General features: G+C 42.6%; 1 protein-coding gene across 9 annotated transcripts in view; it reads right to left on the bottom strand.

The window, feature by feature from the left end:
- Positions 1–21,041: 21,041 nt before the first annotated feature.
- The window catches only part of LOC124043664 (sodium bicarbonate cotransporter 3-like), a 71,140-nt gene continuing 65,851 nt past the window's right edge, over positions 21,042–26,330 (bottom strand). For 8 of the 9 annotated variants that reach the window (XM_046362472.1, XM_046362473.1, XM_046362474.1 and 5 more), the window contains 5 exons: positions 26,172–26,330; positions 25,646–25,783; positions 25,360–25,466; positions 24,465–24,575; positions 21,042–23,681 (listed from right to left, as the gene is read on the bottom strand). The exon at positions 26,172–26,330 is cut by the window's right edge and continues 15 nt beyond it. In XM_046362472.1, the coding sequence (XP_046218428.1) occupies positions 23,597–23,681; positions 24,465–24,575; positions 25,360–25,466; positions 25,646–25,783; positions 26,172–26,330 (600 nt within the window). In that variant the 3' untranslated portion in view covers positions 21,042–23,596. The remainder of the gene's footprint in view (positions 23,682–24,464; positions 24,576–25,359; positions 25,467–25,645; positions 25,784–26,171) is intronic. The other variant, XM_046362478.1, reaches the window with a different exon arrangement.

Below are 26,330 nucleotides of genomic sequence, written 5' to 3'. Positions count from 1 at the left end.
ATATATTGCATGGTAGATTAAATACAATAGAACAATAGAGCCATGTTCATTCTGATGTGGGATGTCTTGATTTTGAAAATCACTTCCCTGTTTATTTAAAATTTAAATTAATGGATGTTACAGCCACCTGGGACAATTTGTCGCTCTCCCTGAAACATTATATAGGCAGACTATCAGTGTCACAAATGTCAAACTGCTACTGACATCCTATTGGGCAAAAACTGGTTGAATCAACATGGTTTCCACGTAATTTCAACCTCCCCCAAAAATCTGTGATGACTTTGAATTAATGTGGAAAATGAATTGGATTTGCAAAAAATCATCAACGTAGTCTATTTAAAAAAAAAATCCCCACCCAAGTTTGAACCTGAATCCAATGACATGGTGAAATGTTTAGTTGATTTCACATTGAATTCACTTTAGTTGATAACTCAACCAAATGTAAATCAAAACTAGATGTTGAACTGACATCTGTGCCCAGTGGATCAGGCCTACTCCTTCCTGGGCTGCATTTGTATGCACAGTTACAGCAGCCATCAGTGGGGATTAGCTGTAGTACAAAGGTGCAAGTGACATTTACATTTAAGTCATTTAGCAGACGCTCTTATCCAGAGCGACTTACAAATTGGACTGGATGCATTGTGATCTGATGCAGGAGTTGGCTATAAGTAGGATACATAGCCAAGTAGTCCAGGACGAATTTGAATTATTTCTCAACGAGTGTGCTTAATCCTATTAGTTGGAGAGAGAAACAGAACCTATCTCGGGTTTGCTTTGATGTGAATGAGCCAATTAGCAGTATAGGTTTATAAACCGTGTGTTTTATTTACCTCGTTTATTTGTCTGGGAAAAAAGGACTGCAGAATACTGACAGTCTTATCTAGCTTAATTTAGTCTTTGCTGAATTCACCATCACATTTTCTGCACTAACATCCTATGTACCCCTGCAATTGCTTTTTGCTACACAGTGATGATTTCCTAACCTGGAAAAACATCCGTTTTATATCTAGGCCAACACTTTTGAATTCATGTCACATCATATTACTAAAATTGAGAGCCTAATGTCTGTGATGTAAACCTATTACCAATGGAGATTCATTTTTAAAACCCACCACCACGACCAAAATAATGTCAAACACAGTTGAATAACCTTGAATAACTAACTATGGGGATAAAAGAGAGGTGGGAGGAGGAGGATAAAGCAATAATGAAAGGTTGTGCTGGGCCTTTATTTGAAAAGATTCTTGCCTTGAAAGGGTGTAGATTTGACGTCTGGCTGGAAGGAGGGCAGTGAGATTCCTTTGTTCTCTGATTTCCTTATGGTTCCTGCTCAGTAAACACTGAGCACTTAAAATCACTCTCGTCTGGTAATCTCAGCCTGTTGTGTGTTCTCCAACTTCTCTGGTTAATGTCATCTATCACTGTTTACCATAATAGTTTTAACCATGTGACAGCCTTCTTTGTTAAAGCGGCAATGTGTAACTTTTTGGGTGACCTGACCAAATTCACATAGAAATGTGAGTTATAAATCTGTCATTCTCATTGAAAGCCAGTGTAAGAAGTGGTAGATCTGTTCTATGTATGCTATTTCTTTGCTTCCCGGCGTTGTCATTACCCTACCCTACTAACTTAATCCTTGGTTTCCTAACACCTGTCGCAGGGATTTTTCTGCCATTGTCATCCCTGGGCGTACGACCCAAGTGTTTTTTTTCGGGCTACCTAAGCCCCCTTTTGATCCAGAAAAAAACCTATGTCTAACTGATGAACTAAACTGAGATTTAAGAGTACATGTGGCCAAATCGTTTTTTAAAAACGTTCATAGATGACCAGCAGGGTCAGATAATAAATAAACTGCTCTATGCTCTGAGCTGTCCGATTTTCATTATAGAGCTCCAAAGACCAGAGGCTGGTGTATTCTGGGAAGCTGTTCTTGGATCACTTAACACTGAAAGAGTGCTCAGAAAGGTCTGTCTGCTGCATTTATTTTCTTATATTTCATCTTCACCTGATATTCTGTTCAGAGATTACGGCAGTGTATGCATTCATTTTAGATTTACATTCTTAAAGTCAAGCTGATTACTTTGACAATTGTATTTTAATGGAATAGTGTAGCTGTCCATGCTAATGGCAATGGTTGACTCTTACAGCAGGATGAGTATCACCCCTCTTGGGTCCCCCAAGGTCCTCAGGAGCCACAGTAACAAGGCCCCTGGAGTCCCCTCTACGAGCTCCACGGTGATTTAACGGTATGCATGCAGCATCCATTGATTGCCACACATTTCATCATCCCAGCACACCTTGGGCTAGCCTGAGTGCCCGTCTGTTTGTGCTATCATGCTAACTCATTGTCATGCCAAAAATGGCTTGACAATGAGCTATGGAGATGGCAAGAGCACAAACAGACATGGCTTATCTAGGCCTACTTTCTATTGTAATCCACACTGCTTCTGAGATGATTATACATACATACATACATACATACATACATACATACATACATACATACATACATACATACATACATACATACATACATACATACATACATACATACATACATACATACATACATACATACATACATACATACATACATACAGTGGGGAGAACAAGTATTTGATACACTGCCGATTTTGCAGGGTTTCCTACTTACAACGCATGTAGAGGTCTGTAATTTTTTATCATAGGTACACTTCAACTGTGAGAGACGGAATCTAAAACAAAAATCCAGAAAATAACATTGTATGATTTTTAAGTAATTCATTTGCATTTTCAACGACTCAACAACCTTGGCTTCTCTAATGACTGCCTCGCTTGGTTCACCAACTACTTCTCAAACAGAGTTCAGTGTGTCAAATCGGAGAGCCTGTTGTCCGGACCTCTGGCAGTCTCTATGGGGGTGCCACAGGGTTCAATTCTCGGGCTGACTCTTTTCTCTGTATAAATCAATGATGCGGGTGATTCTTTGATTCACCTCTTCGCAGATGACACCATTCTGTATACATCTGGCCCTCCTCTGGACACTGTGTTAACAAACCTCCAAACGAGCTTCAATGCCATACAACACTCCTTCTGTGGCCTCCAACTGATCTTAAATGCTCGTAAAACAAAACGTATGCTCTTCAACCGATTGTTGCCCGCTCCCGCCCGACTATAGCATCACTACTCTGGATGGTTCTGACTTAGAATATGTGGACAACTGCAAATACCTAGGTGTCTGGTCAGACTGTAAACTCTCCTTCCAGACTCACATTAAGCATCTCCAACCATCTAGAATCAGCTTCCTATTTCGCAAACAAAGCATCCTTCACTCATGCTGCCAAACACCCTCATAAAACTGACTATCCTACCGATTCTTGACTTCGGCGATGTCATTTACAAAATAGCCTCCAACACTCTACTCAGCAAATTGGATACAGTCTATCACAGTGCCATCCGTTTTGTCACCAAAGCCCCATATACTACCCACCATGGCGACCTGTATGCTTTCGTTGGCTGGTCCTCGCAACATATTTGTTGCCAAACCCACTGGCTCCAGGTCATCTATAAGTCTTTGCTAGGTAAAGCCCCTCTTTATCTCAGCTCACTGGTCACCGTAGCAATACCCACCGGTAACACGAGCTCCCGCGGGTATATTTCACTGGTCATCCCCAAAGCCAACACATACTTTGGCTGCCTTTCCTTCCAGTTCTCTGCTGCCAATGACTGGAACGAATTGCAAAAATTACTGAAGCTGGAGACTTATATCTCCCTCGCTAATTTTAAGAGTCAGCTGTCAGAGCAGCTTACCGATCACTTCAACTGTACACAGCCCATCTGTAAATAGCCCATCCAACCAACTACCTACCTCATCCCCATATTTGTTTTTGTTTTTCTGCTCTTTTGCACACCAGTATTTTCTACTTGCACATCCTCATCTTCACATATCACTTCAGTGTAAATAGCTAAATTGTAATTGTAATCACTATTGGCCTATTTATTGCCTTACCTCCTTACTTCGTTTTGCACACACTATATACAGATTTTTCTATTGTGTTATTGACTGTATGTTTGTTTATCCCATGTGTAACTCTGTTGTTTTTGTCGCACTGCTTTGCTTTATCTTGGCCAGGTCGCAGTTGTAAATGAGAACTTGTTCTCAACTGGCCTACCTGGTTAAATAAAGGTGAAATAAAAAAGTAGAGTTCCAAACGTATTTGTCTCTTTTCTCAGATGGGTCAGAGCCCCAGTGTCCCCTCCCAGAGTCAATCAACCTCCTCTGAAGAGAGCTTTGACGGGCTGAGACATAGGACAAGCCCCGCCCCTAACCATGCACCACACCCTGCCTTTAAGGGTAAGTCCTTATACACCAACACGGTTAGTTCTGGACACGTTATGATTGGCCAAGAGGTGAACTACTGTTGAGAGCTCTCACTTCACAATAGATTTGTGTGTGTTTTTATGTGTCAATGTGCTTGTTGTCTTCTGATAATACCCAAACCCCTTACCCCGCAGCTGTGTACTTACCTTGCAGCTACATGTGGAACCAGTTCCCGCCACAGCAAGGCCCTCCCACCAACATGCCAGCCTACCCTGACATACAGTACAATCCCATGATGCTGCTGTGGTGGCAGCAGGTGTACGCCCGGCAGTACTACATGCACTAGTAAGTCTGCTGTCTCCCAATAACTGTGTGACAATATGCTCAATTACCCATGCTGTGTCATGGAATCACTGAGATTCAATCACAATGATCTCACTTTCAGATCTGCTCTATATAAAACAAACCAGGTTCTCCGGTGGACGAATGATCTGACTCATGGAAAAAAAAGTCACGACCATGCTGATGGAACGAGGAAGTGTCGGTACAATTTCATAATTGTCGACAGAAAATGTTTGTACGACATGGGATCTTTTTGTGTCGTGAAAATGAATAGTGCGATAAATGGCGGTGGAAACACCTTCATGCACAAATATTGTTTTTTATGTGGATTTTATAATATTCGCATGAAATCTGTCAACAATTAGATGGAAACCTAGCTACTAATCCAGTTTCTCTTTACATTAATTTCTCTCTCCTTTCTCTGTCTCTCTCCCTCTCTCTCTCTGTCTTTCTCCCTCGCCCTTCAGTCAGATGTTGGCTGCCTCGTCTCACCATCTCAGGCCTGACCTGCTCTCGGCCCAGCCTGGCCAATCAGATCCTCTGAACCCGCCTCCCCTGGAGGCGCGCCATGGCGACCCCAACATCCAGTTGAACGCCCAGGGAGCGGAAGGCGCTGCTGAACGACGAGGATCAGAACTGTGATTGGCTGGACAGGGTGTACACTGTGTCATGCTCCGCCATCTTGCTCAGCATAGTCTACTTTTACTCATCCTTTAGCAGCTTCGTCATGGTGATTGGCGCCATGTTGCTGCTATACCTGTGAGTATTTCCCTGCACCCTATCAAATTAATGCTGTGTGTCCTTAGCGGTGACATACTAGACTTTCCCCAGAACTCGATGTATGTGCTGTCTTGCCAATATCGAAAGAGATAGCTATACAGCTCTGGGAGCATGATCTTTCCATGACCGACTGACTAAGTGAAAGCCAGGATCCCTTATGGATGTTACGGAGTGACGCAGCGGTCTAAGGCACTGCATCTCAGTGCAAGAGGCGTCACTGCAGTCCCTGGTTCTAATCCAGGCTGCTTCACATCCGGCCGTGCATCACAATTGGCCCAGCGTCATCCGGGTTTGGCCCAGGGTAGGCCGTCATTGTAAATAATAATTTGTTCTTAACTGACTTACCTAGTTAAATTTTAAAAATCCACTTCAATCAGTATAGAGGAAGGGGAGGAGACTGATATGTAAGCCTTGAGACAATTGAGCCATGGATTGTGTATGTGTGCCATTCTGAGGGTGAATGGGCAAGACAAAAAATGTAAGTGTCTTTAAACCGGGAACTGCAACACTGCTGAGTTTTTCACCCTCAACAGTTTCCAGAGTGTATCAAGAATGTTCCACCACCCAAAGAACATCCAGACAATTTTACACAACTGTGAGAAGCATTGGAGTCAACATGGGCCAGCATCCCTGTGGAACATTTTCAACATCTTGTAGAGTCCATTCCCCAATGAATTGAGGCTGTTCTGGGGGCAAAAGGGGGTGCAACTCAATATTAGCGAAGGTATTCCTAATGTTTGGTATACTAAGTGTATTTGTACAAATTGTGTAAATGGAAAGTGAGATTGTTCTGAATACTTTATTTTAACCCTATACATTTCTATCCGGGTCTTCTTGGCTCTTTGACCCAACAAATGTGTTATGAAATGGTCACCCATTATGTATCACAGGGTTTGTTATTGGCTGTTTCTCTGTGTTTTCGTTAGGCACCAAGCAGCGTGGTTCCCCCTTTAACCCGGAGAACGAACTTCGGAACCCTGGGGACGGGCCCCACCAGGACGAGATGGAGGCTGACCTTCATCATGACCTCCAAGAGACGGTAGGTCATCTGTGACCTCTGACCTTTTAACTAGTTTAAGTGCCTTTGAATGTCAGGACAGAACCCCTGGAATGATACAGTAATATAATTTGCAATAGCAGTGATGCATGATTTATGTAATGCTTGTCTAGTAACGTAATATGGTATTGCTATGGTGAATGATTACAATTGTAAGAGGGGGAAAAAATCGATCCATTTTTACAGTTTGGAGCAGGTGATGGATGACGGCTTAGAGGATGACGATGCGGACAGTGGAGAGGAAGGACCAGAGGATCCCAATGGTATTCCCCATGTTGGCTTCCTCTCTACAACTTGGTCATTTATTGTCACGTTCTTCATGTCTCTTATACCTGAGGGGCCCCCCAAAATGCTGCCAACTGAGGCAATGAGCCATGGAAGTCAGAATGGCACTAGTGACTGGACTGAATACACTATCTTTAATATGCCCAGTGAGTTCACCCCTAGGTCTACACAATCATTGTACAATCTACCGGATCACAGTGCACTACAGAAGAACTGAACGGCCACAGACAAAAAAGCGTTGAAGTGAACAACATAATGACACTTTTGGGGGAAAAGGACATCATTTGAAATGTTCAATGTCATGAGATATAAATATTCTTCAGTATGATCTTCTCAGTTGTTGTAGTATAGGAAACTATGACTTGTAAGAAGACGGAGAACATTGATTGCTGTGTAATATTGTCTGTTTATTACAATGATAGTGAGCCCTATTTCTGTGTGAAAGAATGATCAAGTATGTACTGTCTGTATAGTTGCAATAATTGTTAAATTGTATAATAAGTGTATTATTTTAATATAAACTTCAAGAAATCCGTTGGAAAGTACCCTAAATCATATTTGTTGTGATGTGTTTGGCGCGTAATCTGTTAAAATGGAACCTTGGCGTTCGTTTGTTGGTAACGGTCATGAGCATTGTTAGAGTTGTGTAAATTCGAATCTGGTATCAGGATAAATATAACAATGAGTCACCGATTGTATACTATTTATTTTTTATTAGCTCAGCAGTAAATGGCAAATGCAACTTTCGTATATACGGGCACACTATAATACCACGCAGGGCAGAACAGGGAACTGACAGGATGTACGTAAACAGTTGTTCTTATACTGTGATAGGTCAACAGACGGGTTGGAACAATGTCTATCACAGTAGAGGCTGAGCGTGGTTTAGACTTGCTCAGCCTATCGCAGGCGCTCAGGCGGGTCCCCACCTCTTGGCGCTTCTTGGAGTCCTCCCTCGGTCGATGTATAGATTCTTACTGTCCTGGTATTGCAGCCTAGTTATAACAGTTGCTCAGTTCCTGCTATTGTGTTGTTCAGTATTTTTCCATCTCAGCTCAACATCGTGATGACCACCCCTCCCTATGCCTGCTTAATCACAACTTTGTAAGATACAACAAGTCACACCATGTGCTCAATATTGTTACATACAAACACAAGGACAAAGCATCTGCTGGGCATCTGTAAAACCGTCCTGATACTGGGTTTACATGGTTACTAAATAAATTGCGGCGCGTCCTCTGAGGTTGAGTGGCACAAAAAAATGCTTGCCAGTTAGCAAACTAACGTTAGCGCATTAAGTTTGACAAGGAAGTTTGACAAAGAAAATAACCGGTTGAAAATACTGAAACGAGTTGCCTAGCTGGTATCTGTGGCAATTGTGTAATCTGTTTATGTATTATCGGACTCGAAGATGACAGTTCAGTCGATCAGGCCCAATTTAGTTCTGAAAGAGACGATGAGTAATTGTTACAATCTACCGAAGTCAACCGGAATGTTGGAAAGGGCAAAGGCATTGCATTTGGCAGTCATGTCAACAAACGACAGGCACGGAAATGTGTTTCTCTCAAATGAGTTTTGCAAACCAAAGAAGATGGGAGTTGACGTGTCTGTTTTCATCAGAGATAAACTGCGAGATTTTTATAAACATTGGAATCAGTCATTCTTGGTAAGTGTCAATATTCACCTCAAATATTAATTAACGAACCTATTCGCTAATTAAGAAATATTGCACGGGGAGGTGTGGTAACTGGCCAATATACCACTGCTAAGGGCTGTTCTCTGCAAGACGCAACGCGGAGTGCCTGAACACATATTATCCATATACCACAAACCCGTAGTAACCAACGTAATTAGAGCAGTAAAAATAAATGTTTTGTCATACCCGTGGTATACGGTCTGATATATCATATATCACAAGCACTCGAGGTGCCTTATTGCTATTATAAACTGTTCACCAACGTAATTAGAGCAGTAAAAATACATGTTTTGTCATACGCGTTGTATACGGTGTGAAATACCACGTCTGTCAGCCGATCAGCATTCAGGGCTCGAACTACCCAGTTTATAGTTATTAGTAGCCAATGACTGTCAGTGAGTATTCATTAATTTGATGATAAACCTGTGTGCCCCTTTTTGACAGCTGTCTTGGCTGGACTTCTACATTTCACTATGCAGGTTCTGTATGTAGGCTATAACCTAGCTACTGTGCCTCAGCAGTCAATGGCCAGATGCAGACATGTGAAGGTAATTAGTCTATTGCAGTGATTCCCCCGTTCCCCCAAAAGAAACTCAGTCCAGCGTTAAACGTACTCTTGAAAGTTGTAATAGTAGAATGCACAAGGTGCAATTTCAAAATTGGGTAGTGCATCATCAGTTAATCTTGTAATGTTAGTCATACCTTAGAGAGCTATTTATAGAAATGTCCAGATCAACTAGCCCAAGTCAGCTAACGTCTCTTTTAGCCCATAGGTATTGCTGTAAACATTTTGTTGGTTTTATTTGTCAGGATCTGTATTATTCCTATTTCAAGTTCCTCATCAAAGCACCATCCTATTTGTATGGAGTACCCTCTTGTGATCAATGCTCTGAAGAGGTTCAATCTCTTCCCAGAGGCACTGTAGTTGGAACTATCTGGTATTATTTTGCTAGCAAGAATTGATCATTTTGTAAATATGCAAGTGCAGATATTTATTTATTTCACCAAACAAAGACGTAAGAGAAGCAATGGCTATCATTTAATTTGGATTATTTTTCCAGTCGGGTCTCGTTTTTTTCAGAACTCACTCATAAAAAGTGCAGCTCTTTGCTGTATGCTTTGACAGTTTCTCTCTGGTCATGGTTTTAAAGGTTATGAAATCTCAAGTCTAGTATCAAACTATGCTTCCACGACTAGGGTCCTGGAAGCTGCAGGCATGTTGATTTGAGCTATCTGATTGGCCAACGCAGTAGGCACGCTCGAAAGAGTTTGTCTTTTTTCAGACAAATGAAATGGTCCAAAAGGGAAACACATTGCTTACCCGGTGCGCAGGGCTTCTGAATCAAGTGCACCTACCGTCAACAGCGCAAAAAATATATATGTTTGGTGTCAACAGCGCAAAAAATATATATGTTTGGTGATCAACTATGAATGCCTTAAAGATCGACCAGTCGATGACCACTGGTTTGTTGTAAGCCATGACAAGTAGTGGTATAATGGCACAAACAGACTGGTACCCAGGCTAGTTTATCCCTATGGTACTCCATAAAACCATGGTCTTTGGTATCCATGCTGTTTTGGGTGCCCCTAGCCACTCTAGGAGAGAATCGGATGGGGGGGGGTTCTTTCCAGTGGCAGTTGTCTTGGAGGTCTCATCACCGTCCTGTGTCTCTTCTTCAACCATGGAGAGGTAAGAGAGAGTTTCGCACTTTGGTGCTGTGTACTCCCGAGTGATGGAGGGGTCTATAAGGCACTGCGTCGCAGTGCTAGATCGATCACTACAGACCCTGGCTCGATTCTAGGCTGTATCACAACTGGCTGTGATTGGGAGTCCCAGGCCGTCAATGTAAATAAGAATTTGTTCTCGACTGACTTGCCTAGTTAAATAAAGGTAAAATAAAACATAAAAATGCATGTTTTGTTGAGATTCAAGTTAATTGATTGTTGTTTACAGTGTATGGAAACTATCTTAGACCCTCATGGGGGTTGGCTGGTGGTGAATGCTATCTCAACTAGGGATGCACGATATATCGGTGAACATATCGGAATTAGCCGATATTAGCTAAAAATGCCAACATCGGTATCGATGTCTGGTTTAACACCGATATTAAAAACCTGATGTCAAAGCTACCGTGCATGCCTATATGACTTAATGAGTCGAGCAGTCATTTGAAAGAGTAAAAACATTTCAGTGAGGCAATTAAGGCGAAATCCATTAAAGCCAAGATAATGGAATTCATTGACCTTGACAATCAACCGTTCTCTGTCATAGATGATGTTGACTTTTGCAGACTGGTCTAGCACTGGTGCGGTGCACACTACCAAGTGCGCTATTTTTCAGATGTTGCCCTAACAGAGTTACACAGTAATAGCGTCACTGCTATTAGCTTCACGACATACATACTATGGAACGTCGCTTGGGTCTTTGGGTGTCAAAAGATACAGTAACACTGTCAAAGCGGTACAAAAAAGTCTGCAAACACCTGCCACGAACGATGTGTTTACAATACCGCGTTGGTAATAAATTTGTTCAACCACAACTTCTGGGGTAGCTAGCTTTAGCTTGGTACCTAGCTAGCACCTATACAACCAGCCTGAAAACAATGACCAGTAGAACCTGCAGTCATTTTCATTATTCTTAGCAATGATTTAGGAATCCTTGTGATAAAGTATTAGCTAGGTTGCCACTTGTTGTTTGCCTAGTGAAATTTAACTTCAGTTCATGAAAATAAATAGCTAGCCAGCTACTTAACCCTGTTGCCCAAAGCCAACATTATAAACAGCCAGCTAGCTTCATCTGGCAAGTGATGTTCGACCGGACCGGGTTATGTGTTGTGAAGCTAGCCACAGTAAGGATTAGGCACAATAGTGGAATTTGCGGGTTGCCTTCAAAAAAAAAGTATGTTATTGACAGTGATGCAAATTAATACAAATAGTAGAATTATGCCATACTTTCCATTATTGTGGCTAATACTTATTGTGGCTAATACTTATTGTGGCTATCTTCACATAGATGGGTTGGGTCCGACCACCATTAATCAAATAATAACTGTTTAATAAATTAAGATTATTTTAGATGATGACACTTGGCTATGTAGTCAGCTAACTAACTATAGCTACTGAAACAGATGTCTATTTACTATGTTTTTGGGGAAGAACATTGTTTGCATCCATGAGCTAGCTAGCTTTTTTTAATGACCACTACTATAGGTGCGCAAGACAACTTTACCAGCATCATAGCATACATATCGATGAATCGTTGTGACATATGTAATACGAGTGATAAGAGTAATCAATATGTAATAACTACGTACAAAAATTATGAACGTGTTAAATTATTTACGTGACGTGCAGTCATATCCAGGTCCTGATTGGTCAACAAGCTTATTTGATACACAAATAGTGTTATTTTACTTGTATCTTTTTTGACGCACAAAGATGCAAACGTTCCATAAAAATCCTGGTAAGAATGAAACAACCGAACAGCAAAATAAGTGAAAGAAATAGGTTTTGATTATGTTTTACTGGTAACGGGGACATACTGTACATAAATGCCAACAAATAACTTGTTGGTCAGTGTGGTGTGTGTGTGTGTGTGTAGCCTTTATTTAACTAGGCAAGTCCGTTAAGAACAAATTCTTATTTACAATGACGGCCTGGACAATGCTGGGCCAATTGTGCACCGCCCTATGGGACTCCCAATCACGGCCGGATGTGATACAGCCTGGATTCGAACCAAGGACTGTAGTTACACCTCTTGCACTGAGATGCAGTGCCTTAGACCGCTGCATCCGTGTGTGTATTAACTATTTAACTGTAATCCTTAAAATCCCACAAAAAAGTTAAATATCGGTTATCGGTATCATTTTTTTTGTCAAGGAAAATATTGGATATCGGTATCGGCCAAAAATATCATATCAGTGCATAATCTCAACTCATGCTATGTATTCCAGAGCACACGGGTCATGTGGACTCCACCGCTGAGGGAGAGGTTCTCCTATCCCTTCTTTGTCCTGCAGATGCTGCTGTGAACACGCATTCTCAGGTATTTTCAGTTCACATGCCAATGATCTTAACTATTTATAACCATGTTGGGCTTCACCACTCTTTTCAAAACCATATTGATTTTTTATAGATAAATATTCAGTTAGATATATGTTCACTTAGATAAATTAATACATGTCACTGATGATTAATGCAAATACTACTGTAGTCTTTGCACCATTTATTAGGCGTTCCAACCCTGGAGGAAGATCTCTAGTAATTATTGGTGCTTTGCAATGTGTTGTTCCTTCTTCCTTGGCCAATTGCCCAGTTTGTTTTGCTAACTCAGGTAAATAAATCCACACTGAGGTCAAAACGCATACCTGTGATGTACCAGTCATTTTTCAAGATTCTGTTTATGTACTGAAGATCCTGTTTATGTACTGAAGATGTCTGTTTGCTTGTTATTTTACGGGCTATCTCCACTGCCAAGATGACGTCACTACTTTTTATGCACCTGGTATTACTACTGAATTGATATTTAGACAGACTTGTCACAGGATTAAGAAACATACACAATTATCATAGTATAGGTCCAACATGAACATTTTTCATAAATTATGGTTTGATGATGGATCCATGTATTTTGATTTGCTCAAATGTTATTTATTTCTCTCTTTAGGCTTCACTTGCCATCTGCTTTATTATGTTGTTTGGGAATTTGTCACTTTGACATCCTTTAACACTTCTTCCCTGGTTGCTGGTTGGGGGGGAAGACTAGGAAATATACTGAAATGCCTGAATACACAAGTGTCATTTTGTCACACTCATTCCTGTATGGTGGTGTTTTCTAGGCCATCATCGCACAGAGACGATGTCGCACGAGTCTGCAAACTTGGAATCGTCACAATTGCAGTTATTTAGTTATATGCTGGGGTAAATTGGTGAAATTACGTTCCTCAGAATTTGACATTTTTCTGTGACCTTTTTCAAGAGAGATCTATTGAATTCCAGTGGTATGATAGCATCACAAGGGTCTAATATATAATATATATATAATATACAAGGGTCTCAACTCTATACCCCCAATGTAACACCTGGTAAGATTCAATTACATACAGAGTATTGTGAAAGTAATCAGACCCCTTCTCTTTTTCCAAATTTAGTTACATTACAGCCTTATTTTAAAATTGATGAAATTAGATTTTTTTCCTCATCAATCTACACACAATAACCCATAATGACAAAGTGAAAACAGGTTCTTAGAAAGTTTAGCAAATTTATAAAACCAAAAAAATCTGAAATACCTTATTTACATAAGTATTCAGACCCTTTGCTATGAGACTAGAAATTTAGCTCAGGTGCATCCTGTTTCCATTGATCATTCTTGAGATGTTTCTACAACTTGATTGGAGTCCACCTGTGGTAAATTCAATTGATTGGACATGATTTGGAAAGGCACACACCTATATAAGGTCCCACAGTTGACAGTGCATGTAGTTATGTTTGTTCCTTATATAATGACAAACTGGGGCGTCGGTTTAACTACTGTTAATGAACATATACGTCAGCTAGACAACTACATGTTTAGCCATACAAGGAATTCCTTAACCATCCGCATAGCCCGCTGGGTAACGTAGTCTAAATGTTATTAACACATAACAACACACATGTCGGAGCAAAAACAAAGCCATGAGGTCGAAGGAATTGTCCGTAGAGCTCCGAGACAGGATTGTGTCGAGGCACAGATCTGGAGATGGGTACCAAAAAATGTCTGCAGCATTGAAGGTCCCCAAGAACACAATGGCCTCCATCATTCTTAAATTGAAGAAGTTTGGAGCTACCAAGATTCTACCTAGAGCTGGCCAGCTGGCCAAACAGCAATTTGGGGAGAAAGCCCTAATGGTCACTCTGACAGACCTCCAGAGTTCCTCTGTGGAGATGGGAGAGCCTTCCAGAAGGAGAACAAGCTCTGCAGCACTCCACCAATCAGGCCTTTATGGGAGTGGCCAGACGGAAGCCACTCCTCAGTAAAAGGCACATCACAGACCGCATGGAGTTTTCAAAAAGGCACCCAAAGGACTCAGACCACGAGAAACAAGATTTTCTGGTCTGATGAAACCAAGATTGAACTCTTTGGCCTGAATACCAAGTGTCACGTTTGGATGAAACCTGGCACCATCGCCATGATGAAGCATGGTGATGGCAGCATCATGCTCTGGGGATATTTTTCAGCGGCAGGGACTGGGAGACTGGGCCAACTTTGATTTGATTTGAGGGAGACATGGTGGAGTGGTAACGTGCATGTAAGCAGTTGCTCCCAACGCCACTTGGGTACACTGCAGCATCCACTCTTGCTCTTGCTGCCAAGGCTTTTCAAGCCTGACATCTTGAAAGACGTTTTGGACACTACAGTGAAAATGGTTAACTTGCGCTGGTTATCAAGGGGCAAAGTATTGACACATTTTTTGGGGAATAGAGAGACGAGCTTAAAGTTTTCTTTACTGATTATAATTTTCACTTGTCTGACCGCTTGCATGATGACGAGTTTCTCACACGACTGGCCTATCTGGGTGATGTTTTTTCTCGTCTGAATGATCTGAATCTAGGATTATAGGGACTCTCCCGCAACTATATTCGATGTGTGGGACAAAATTGAGTCTATGATTAAGAAGTTAGAGCTCTTTTCATTCTGCATTAACAAGGACAACACACAGGTCTTTCCATCATTGTATAATATTTTGTGTGCAAATGAACTCAAGTTTACGGACAATATAAATTGTGATATAGCGAAGTACCTGACTGAGTTGGATGCGCAATTACGCAGGTACTTTCTCGAAGCGGACAACACAAACAACTGAATTTGTTATCCCTTTCATGCCCTGCCTCCAGTCCACTTACCGATATCGAAATCGCAACAAGCGGTTCTGTGAAAATGTAATTTAATCAGAAGCCACTGCCAGATTTCTGGATTGGGCTGCGACTCAGAATATCCTGCCTTGGCAAATCTTGCTGTTAAGACACTGCCCTTTGCAACCACGTACCTATGTGAGAGTTGATTCTCAGGCCCTCACTAGCATGAAAACCAAATACAGGCACAGACTGTGTGGGAAATGATTTAAGACAGACTCTCCAATACAACCCAACATTGTGCATCCTTTCAATCACTACCTTCTCATTAACCTGTGGTGAGTTATTCACAATGATGAACAAATAAGGTTTTATAGGTAAAATGGCTAAATAAAGAGCAAAATGATTATTATTATTTGTGCCCTGGTCTTATAAGAGCTCTTTGTCTCTTCCCACAAGCCGGGTTGTGACAAAAACACACTCATTCTTATGTTTAATAAATGTATAGTATGTGTGTATAGTGTGATAGTGTGTGTTGCAGGCTTACAATGATGGCAAAAAACAACATTTGAGAGTACGCTGACCCTGGTGCTAAAGGGGGTACGCAGCTGGAGGTTGAATGTTTGGGACTATAAAAAGTTTGGGAACCACTGGTCTAGAATGGCATTGTATGCTCTAGCTGTCATGTTTTGTCTTATTTTGTCTTGTCATTTTGCTTTTCCCTCTGTTCGTTTTCCCCCTGCTGGTCTTTTTAGGTTCGTTCCCCTCTTTCTCTCTTCCTCCCTCTCTCTCTTCTCTCTATCGCTCCGTTCCTGCTCCCAGCTGTTCCTATTCCCCTAATCAATCATTTAGTCTTCCCACACCTGTTCCCTATCTTTCCCCCTGATTAGAGTCCCTATTTCTCCCCTTGTTTTCCGTTTCTGCCCTGTCGGATCCTTGTCTATTGTTCACCGTGCTGTGTCTGTGTATCGCCCTGTCGTGTCGTGTTTCCCTCAGATGCTGCGTGGTGAGCAGGTGTCTGAGTCTGCTACGTTCAAGTGCCTTCCCGAGGCAACCTGCAGTTCTTGATCGAGTCTCCAGTCTGTTCTCGTCATTACGAGTGGAATTATGCCTTATGATTGTAGATTTACTTTACTGGATTAAAGACTCTGTTTTCGCCAAGTTGCTTTTGGGTCCTCATTCACCTGCATAACAGAAGGATCCGACCAAAGAATGGACCCAGCGACTACAGACGCTCGTAACACTGCCGTCGAGATCCAAGGAGCCATGCTCGGCAGACACGAGCAGGAATTGTCTGCTGCTCGTCATGCCGTGGAGAACCTGGCCGCTCAGGTTTCCGACCTCTCTGGACAGTTCCAGAGTCTTCGTCTCGTGCCACCTGTTACTTCCTGGCCTGCCGAGCCTCCGGAACCTAGGGTTAATAACCCACCTTGCTACTCCGGGCAGCCCACGGAGTGCCGCTCCTTTCTCACCCAGTGTGATATTGTGTTCTCTCTCCAACCCAACACATACTCTAGAGAGAGAGCTCGGGTTGCTTACGTCATTTCACTCCTTACTGGTCGGGCTCGGCAGTGGGGCACAGCTATCTGGGAGGCTTCTAGGGCCCTGGCTTCCCTATGCCAAGGTGATCAATCCATAACGGATTACTCTATAGAGTTTCGCACTCTTGCTGCCTCTAGTGACTGGAACGAGCCGGCGCTGCTCGCTCGTTTTCTGGAGGGACTCCACGCAGTGGTCAAAGATGAGATTCTCTCTCGGGAGGTTCCTTCCAGTGTGGACTCTTTGATTGCTCTCGCCATCCGCATAGAACGACGGGTAGATCTTCGTCACCAAGCTCGTGGAAGAGAGCTCGCGTCAACGGTGTTTCCCTGCTCCGCATCGCAACCATCTCCCTCCTCTGGCTCAGAGACTGAGCCCATGCAGCTGGGAGGTATTCGCATCTCGACTAAGGAGAGGGAACGGAGGATCACCAACCGCCTGTGCCTCTATTGCGGATTTGATGGACATTTTGTCAATTCATGTCCAGTAAAGGCCAGAGCTCATCAGTAAGCGGAGGGCTACTGGTGAGCGCTACTACTCAGGTCTCTTCATCTAGATCCTGTACTACTATGTCGGTCCATCTACGCTGGACCGGTTCGGGTGCTACATGCAGTGCCTTGATTGACTCTGGGGCTGAGGGTTGTTTCATGGACGAAGCATGGGCTCGGAAACTTGACATTCCTTTCAGACAGTTAGACAAGCCTACGCCCATGTTCGCCTTAGATGGTAGTCATCTTCCCAGTATCAGATTTGAGACACTACCTTTAACCCTCACAGTATCTGGTAACCACAGTGAGACTATTTCTTTTTTGATTTTTCGTTCACCTTTTACACCTGTTGTTTTGGGTCATCCCTGGCTAGTGTGTCATAATCCTTCTTTTGATTGGTCTAGTAATTCTATCCTTTCCTGGAACGTTTCTTGTCATGTGAAGTGTTTAATGTCTGCTATTTCTCCTGTTTGTTCTGTCCCCTCTTCTCAGGAGGAACCTGGTGATTTGACAGGAGTGCCGGAGGAATATCATGGTCTGCGCACGGTCTTCAGTCGGTCCAGAACCAACTCCCTTCCTCCTCACCGGTCGTATGATTGTTGTTCTGATCTCTTCAAGAAGCGTTTTGCATCCGCTCCTATCCTTGTTGCACCTGACGTCACTAAACAGTTTATTGTTGAGGTTGACGCGTCGGGGGTGGGCGTGGGAGCCATTCTGTCCCAGCGCTCCGATACTGACGATGGGGTCCACCCTTGTGCGTATTTTTCTCATCGCCTGTCACCGTCGGAACGTAACTATGATGTGGCTAACCGCGAACTGCTCGCCATCCGTTTAGCCCTAGGCAAATGGCGACAGTGGTTGGAGGGGGCGACCGTTCCTTTTGTCGTTTGGACTGACCAAAAGAACCTTGAGTACATCCGTTCTGCCAAACGACTGAATGCGCGTCATGCTCGTTGGGCGTTGTTTTTCGCTCGTTTCGAGTTCGTTATTTCTTATTGCCCGGGTACTAAGAACACCAAGCCTCATGCTTTATCCCGTCTCTTTAGTTCTTCTGTGGCTTCTACCGATCCCGAGGGGATCCTTCCTGTTGGGCGTGTTGTCGGGTTGACTGTCTGGGGAATTGAGAGACAGGTTAAGCAAGCACTCACGCACACTGCGTCGCGCGCGCTTGTCCTAGTAACCTTCTTTTCGTTCCTGTTTCTACTCGTCTGGCTGTTCTTCAGTGGGCTCACTCTGCCAAGTTAGCTGGCCATCCCGGCGTTCGGGGTACGCTTGCTTCTATTCGCCAGCGGTTTTGGTGGCCTACTCAGGAGCGTGACACGCGCCGTTTCGTGGCTGCGTGTTCAGACTGCGCGCAGAAGAAGTCTGGTAATTTTTTTCTGCTTCTGCTCCTGGTCTTGCTGGGTCTCAGTCTGTTCCCTGCCATCGCATCTCTCCTGTTCTTGTTCCTGCCCTTGCTGTGTCTCAGTCTGTCCCTAGTTGTTACTCTCCTGGCCTGTTTGGTCCTGTTTGCTCTAAAGCTTTCAGTTCTCTACCCGTGTCTCATTTTTTTTTAGAGTAGTACCCTAGTTTCCCTTTTTATCGTTTTTGTTACGGTCCTGAGGAGAGGAGTTGGGTTCTTTCTCGGGACGTGCTGGACCGTTTGTGATCTATGATTTCCTCCGTTGCCGCCAGTGTTCCTCCTCGAGAGCGCCAGGAGGCGCTCGGTGAGTGGGGGGGTACTGTCATGTTTTGTCTTATTTAGTCTTGTTATTTTGCTTTTCCCTCTGTTCGTTTTCCCCCTGCTGGTCTTTTTAGGTTCGTTCCCCTCTTTCTCTCTTCCTCCCTCTCTCTCTTCTCTCTATCGCTCCGTTCCTGCTCCCAGCTGTTCCTATTCCCCTAATCAATCATTTAGTCTTCCCACACCTGTTCCCTATCTTTCCCCCTGATTAGAGTCCCTATTTCTCCCCTTGTTTTCCGTTTCTGCCCTGTCGGATCCTTGTCTATTGTTCACCGTGCTGTGTCTGTGTATCGCCCTGTCGTGTCGTGTTTCCCTCAGATGCTGCGTGGTGAGCAGGTGTCTGAGTCTGCTACGTTCAAGTGCCTTCCCGAGGCAACCTGCAGTTCTTGATCGAGTCTCCAGTCTGTTCTCGTCATTACGAGTGGAATTATGCCTTATGATTGTAGATTTACTTTACTGGATTAAAGACTCTGTTTTTGCCAAGTCGCTTTTGGGTCCTCATTCACCTGCATAACACTAGCGTTACATTTTCCCTTCACTGGAACTAAGGGCCCTAGCCCAAACCATGTAAAACAGCCCCAGGCCATTATTCCTCCTCCACCAAACCTTACAATTGGCACTACGCATTGGGGCAGTTAACGTTCTCCTGGCGTGAGGACGTGTTTCGATTGCTCCAGTCCAATGGCGTCGAGCTTTACACCACTCCAGCCGATCTTGGCATTGTGCATCATGATCTTAGGCTTGTGTGCGGCTGCTCAGCCATGGAAACCCATTTCATGAAGCTCCCAACGAACAGTCTTTGTGTTGATGTTGCATCCAGAGGCAGTTTGGAACTTGGTAGTGAGTGTTGCATCCGAGGACAGATTTTTTCTGTGAGCGTGTGTGGTCTACCACTTCCTGGCTGAGCTGTTGTTGCTCCTAGACGTTTCCACTTCACAATAACAACACTTACAGTTGACTGGGGCAGCTCTAGCACGGCAGAAATTTGACAAACTGACTTGTTGAAAAGGTGGCATCCTATGACAGTGCCATGTTGAAAGTCACTTGAGCTCTTCATTAAGGCCATTCTACTGCCAATGTTTGTCTATGGAGATTGCATGGCTGTGCGCTAAATCTTTCACACCTGTCATCAATGGGTGTGGGTGAAATAGCCAAATCCACATACTGATGTATATGCTGTATAGTGTATATATTTACAAAAATATATACAGTATATGGGTATTGGAAATTATGCAAACAATTACATTGATGGAAGACACAATCGATCTGAAATATTAAAGCTGACCCACCCCCTAAAAATATATATACACAGTACCAGTCAAAAGTTTGGACACACCTACTCATTCAAGGGTTTTCTTTATTTTTCACTATTTTCTACATAGTAGATTAATAGTGAAGACATAAAAACTATGAAATAACACATATGGAATCATGTAGTAACCAAAAAAGTGTTAAACAAATCAAAATATATTTTAGAGTCTTCAAAGTAGCCACCCTTTGCCTTGATGACAACTTTGCACACTCTTGGCATTTTCTCAACCAGCTTTTCCAACAGTCTTGAAGGAGTTCCCACATATGCTGAGCACTTGTTGGCTGCTTTTTCCACCACTGCGGCTTCAGAGCGAAGTGGTATCCCATAACGCACTGCATTTTTTTTGAGTTTGCGCAATTTAATACAAATGAATGTCGGCTTGCCTAATTATGAGTCACCTGTATTTATTTGAGTCTGTTTTTGAGACATGACATGCTACATCTGAAATACTTCCCACATTAAAATGTTGAACTGTTACCAAGGTTTTTATCGTGTAAAACGTCAGGGGGAATTATTTCATTTGAATTTCATGCATGTTTTATTATTTAAATGTGGAACATGAATTGCATTATTCAAGTCAAGGGAGAGCCCTCCGTGAGAGTTGGCAGGGGTTTGGGATTCACCGTAGATACTGTACACACACTGATGGTGTGCTTTGCACTTGGCTTAAATATGCAGAGGAACAATAGACATTTCATTTGCTTTTAATTGCTTTCCATCAACACTTACAAAAAAAAATAGTTTCCGCCCTACATGTTCTTATTGTATTCAACAACATATTGCAGGAGAATGTTCTGTGCTTGATTGAGGTCAGTGTAATACATGGTCCTAAAGAATACCCTGTTTCTATGGTACAGATCAGAGCCATATTATATTATTCATGGTAAAGATGATACAATACAGATGGAATCCGTTGCACTGCAATACCATTTGTGTTCTACAATGAATTGTACCTACTGCATACATATAGTATCACAAATACCAAAACAACATTTGTAATGACTTAAAATAGCCAACATTTGATCAGAATTGTGTTCAAACAAAAATTGCAACAATGCACATTTACCTTTTTGTTAGAAGATAGGTGTTTGGCAAAATGCATTAGATTTCTGTCATTTTCATTCGTGATATAGAAGTTACAATAATTCTGTGCACATTTGCTGATATTGCATGTAAAAAATTACAGTTCATACCATTCGTGAACAAACACCACGTCCGTGACATACAAACACATACAATACATTATTGACAAATTAGTATGATGAAGTGTACTAATGAGTTCCTATTTGTCATGTAATACATCAGGTTAGTGGTCGGGTCGGGTTGAGGACGTGACTTTCACAAAAACATTCAGAGAACTACCGCATTCATATTTCACTTCCGTTTCAGCAGATATGATGAACAGCCTGTCGATATGCCTACCTAGCTTGCTCGTCTCTCTTACGCATTTTGAGCCACGTGTGTGTGCACTACCTGAACATTAACACTATGTCTACAGTATGAATAAAGACAAACAGCGAGCATTCACAAGGCACGTCAGCTATTGTCTGTATAATCAGCCACACACTAATAGTCAATAGAGGAGACACACAACGTGGATGGGGTTTGACAAACTCCCGCTAGACAGCTCAATAGAAACATCACTCCAGACATTGTATTGTACTGAAAACTCGTCTATTATTGCTAAAACAGGAGCACGTGTGCTAAGCAAATGAGAAATATATAATTGCATTTTACAGATCATTTTTGGAAATATCTTTCAGCATAAAAATGACATGTGCAATATTGAACTTACCTTTACGGTGTACATTGTGACACACAAGGATCAAAACTTGTACAGCATAAATGGTACAATATTGTGAGAATACAATTTGACTGCACAGAATAATGTTGTTCATTGCTTTTAGAAGAAATCTAACGGCACGGTGCCTTTTTGTTCACTTTCCTGTTTATCAAAAATAATTGTCCCAAGAATAATTAATCCAACAATAATACACAAAATAGGTTATAATATTGAAATACTGTGCGAATAGTGACAGACAAGTGATGAGTGTAAAGAACTTCCCACAATCAGAAATCATATTGATTTCAAAGTTGTAACTTTTTCTTGACATTTGAGCAAACAGTTCTGTGGGACTTCAGATTCAATGGTTTTTAACTCCATTCAGGTCTGTGCACTAATTCCTACTGGCAAACAAATCTAAAGTGCTTTATTGTAGTATTCATCCCATCACTTTCTTAACCTTAAATTAGTATTTCAGAAAATGTTCCATTGAAACATACAACAGAAAGCACACAATTCCACAGAAACAGCATAACCGTGACATATACTTACAACAATAACAAATATTCTCAGTTGGAACAACTTGATCTGAGCAGCAATACCAATACTGAGAATGCAACTTGCAGAGTATACTGTACAGATACAGTACAGGGGCAGTGAAAAGATGTTGCCACTCTAACCGTTGTCAATGTTTCACAAGCGAGAAAGATTACGGGGTAAAGGCGTCTGAATGTCTACATTCTACTTTTGGTTTGCAACAGTTTCGTTTTAGATTACCCGTGTTAAGTCAGGATGTTACCAGTTTGCACTGATGAAATCACAGAAATAACTACTTGAATCATCATGGCTTGACTGATGTGTTTTTGGAGCTGGTGTAGCTGGTTTGTGTATAGTACATTTTGGAAAGGAAATATATATTATTTGAAAAATGTAGACAGAGACCAGAATAGCTCACACATGACGTGTGCCAAAAAAACAGGATGCAAATGTGAATCTCTTAATTGGTAATAAAATATTACTTAAAATGTACATGAGAAAATATACCTTATATAATACAATTAAGTATATTTATGCATACACAACAATTAAAGAAGATTCCGCATATGTGTGGCGGTGGTGGCCCCATCCTTTGGCATCTGTGGCAGTGAGTGGGAAATGATTGGTTGACATGGGGTTTTGACCCATGGGGTTTCGGTAGGCAGTGTGAGTCTGGTTCATTCATGTTCCGGCAATGTGCTCGCCACTGCCCGGGCAGTCAGTCCTCTGTGCACTGGGGGGTCCTCAAGATCCCCTTAGCTACACTGGACCACTGGAGCTCAACTGTTGATCCAGCAAGACCCACAAAAGGGGCTTCTTTTCCAGAGACCAGTCTGATTGCTCTGCTCAAGTCCTAGCTTGCTCACTGTACCAGGGTGGCCCTCTGTGGGGTTAGGTGGGGGGGTAGTACAAGGTCTCCTCGATCACAAGGCAGTCTCTAAGGCTGAACTCTCTCCTCCTGCCTCGGTAGTGTCCATGTTGACTCTAACACAGGCGACCTTCTCCTGGCTGCCAGGAGACAAGGGAGGGAAACAGATGGGAAGAGAAACATCAATGGGCTGGTTGTGCTGTGCTGGGCCAGGATATCAATGTGTCAAGGATGAGCAGGAAATGTGTTTCTGATGTAAGTGCAATGCTGTCTGTGAAAGTGTCAGACGGCAATGCTCAAATTAAACTCAAAGCTCATACCATGCTCTAAGAATATACGGTTGTTAAACACCCTAACTTGAAGATGGCGGGCTCATGTGTTCAATGATGTTGTCCTTAACCATTATAATTAGGACGGAAGGATCAAATGTGGTGGCACCCAGTTAGATCCTCAGGACATGTAAGAACCTCAGGGCAAAGCCTCAACGCTTTGCTTTTATGTATTGTAGGCAAATATATCTGTAGGCAAATACAATATTCAGGAAAATAGAATGTATTCTTGCTTTATGGAAATATCCACACACAATTCAGATCTCACAACATACATGCAACTGAAAATTATGCAAGTTATGACACAAGCAAAAGCAAGATCTTAATAGTCTCATTACATACAAATGGATAGATTGTCCTTATCATACCTATTAGTTCACGTGCTAGTCACATAATTAAGTAGATTATTTAGTTGTATTAGATTCGTTACTGTCCATTAGAATAGTCACAGAATATAATAGAATTATATGACCTACAAGTGATCTTGTCTTAATGAGATTTCAGTAGACCTGAGGTGTGCCTGGAAAAAGGCTCCTCCATTTTCAGGACAAAGACGGGTGACAGCTAAAGGCGAGTCGTCGTCGGCATAGCTACCTTTGGCTACGCTTCATAGACGGGCCGAAGTCGGCGCTCAACGCCACTGCTTTGCACGCCCCGCTTTTGGCCATTTCCTCAGAGATATTAACATTGCTGAGGTCACATGAGCTACGTGCAGCGAGGAAAACAGGACAGAACAAGGGAGGGGAGACAGACATGCATGCATAAGGATAAGGTAAACAAACAAAAGATTTAAGCACCACAGGGCTACTCGGCACCAGTTCTCGGTCAAAGCGTTTCTCTGTCATTGTATCTTGCACTGAAAATATGTAACAATCACTTTGGAGGCAATTGTGACTTGGATGATGGTTGTCTAGGGTGAGTTCTCTATGTAATCAATGTGTACATTAGTCATTAGTATTCACATGTTAGAGCCTTTTTACCTTGTCATGATACGATGGAGCAGTATGTATCATCATAACAACCCCCCCCCATAAAAAAAAATAAAACACAAACGCAACACACAGGGGAGTGTGTTTTCAATAAAACGGCGTCATCTACAAGGTATAGTAAATAGCCAAGTTACGATTCTGGCCATGCGCTCACTGATGTTACTGTATATTACTGAGTAGGGTTAAAACTCAGCACGTGGGCTGGATGTATCAGACACCCACCCCTACCGCCTCTTCATCCACTGGGAGGGTACGAGCGATTATTCTGTACGATCTGTTCAAGATAAAACACGTTACCGAACTAACATCATCACGGTTACCTTTACGTTGCAATACCAAGAATGTAGAGATGTAGATTTTGTTGTTGTTGTTTTATACCCTAATAAAATGACATCATCAAGTCATACAAAGATAAAGCCAAAGAAAAGTGTGCCCTTCATTTATCTATCCAGTGTACTGTTGTGTAATTGTACTCCTGTTGCCGGGTGGGCGGCACTCACCTCCCTGAGAACGTTTTGACTGGGATCTTGAGCAGGTTCCCAGCGTCATAATGGACCTTCACAGCATTCACGCCCACCTGTTCTACGAGCAATAAAGCCTGGGCCTCCTGGGACCAAGGGGAGAATTACAATTGAGTGTACCCATGAGAGTGCAGTCAAATTGACATCGTCTGAGCGGCTTTGCCCGATTCTAGTTTGATTTCTGTGGGGGAAAGTCGTGTTAGCGTGCCAGACAGTGAATGTTGTCGGGGGGAGCTAATGGCTTTAAAGTGCAGCTGTGTGTTACCCGTTTCTCCCTCTCCTTCTTCTTCTTGTCATCCTCTTTCTTCTTCTTGCTCTCGGGCATCAAGTCGTCCAGATAGCTGAGCTCCCTCTTGGTAAAGAAAAAGTCGAGAAGCTTCCGAATGAAGACGAGGGCCAGCACCTTTAAGCAAAAACAGGATATTTTAAGAGGGGGAGAAAGGAGGCAAAATAACTACACAGACCCATACACACGGTTTTAGATATTTTCATGTTTACAAACACCCTTGTTGGTCGACAAGATATCACATTTCTCCTGTTTGTAAATGTGGAGAGTGATATTAACCATGGAGAGATCCTTCTGTAGCTCAGTTGGTAGAGCATGGCGCTTGTAACGCCAGGGTAGTGGGTTCGATCCCCGGGACCACCCATACGTAGAATGTATGCACACATGACTGTAAGTCGCTTTGGATAAAAGCGTCTGCTAAATGGCATTTAAAAAAAAAAAAAAAAAAAAGAGAGATAGATTGATGGCAGTACTACTATTGCACATTTCTCTCTATGGGTATTACCATCATGGGGAAAACGACAGCGGCTGCGGAGGCCTTGATGACCCAGAGCAGTATGAGGCAGGTGAGCTGCACCAGGGTGAAAACATGGACCTTCCACAGGGGAACGTAGCGCAGGTAGATCAGGTCAGGCTGGTGCTTGGCTGGCATACCAAACAACTT

Source organism: Oncorhynchus gorbuscha, linkage group LG09 (assembly GCF_021184085.1).
Source record: "Oncorhynchus gorbuscha isolate QuinsamMale2020 ecotype Even-year linkage group LG09, OgorEven_v1.0, whole genome shotgun sequence".
Taxonomy (NCBI): domain Eukaryota; kingdom Metazoa; phylum Chordata; class Actinopteri; order Salmoniformes; family Salmonidae; genus Oncorhynchus; species Oncorhynchus gorbuscha.
This window is presented reverse-complemented; position numbering and strand designations above follow the sequence as displayed.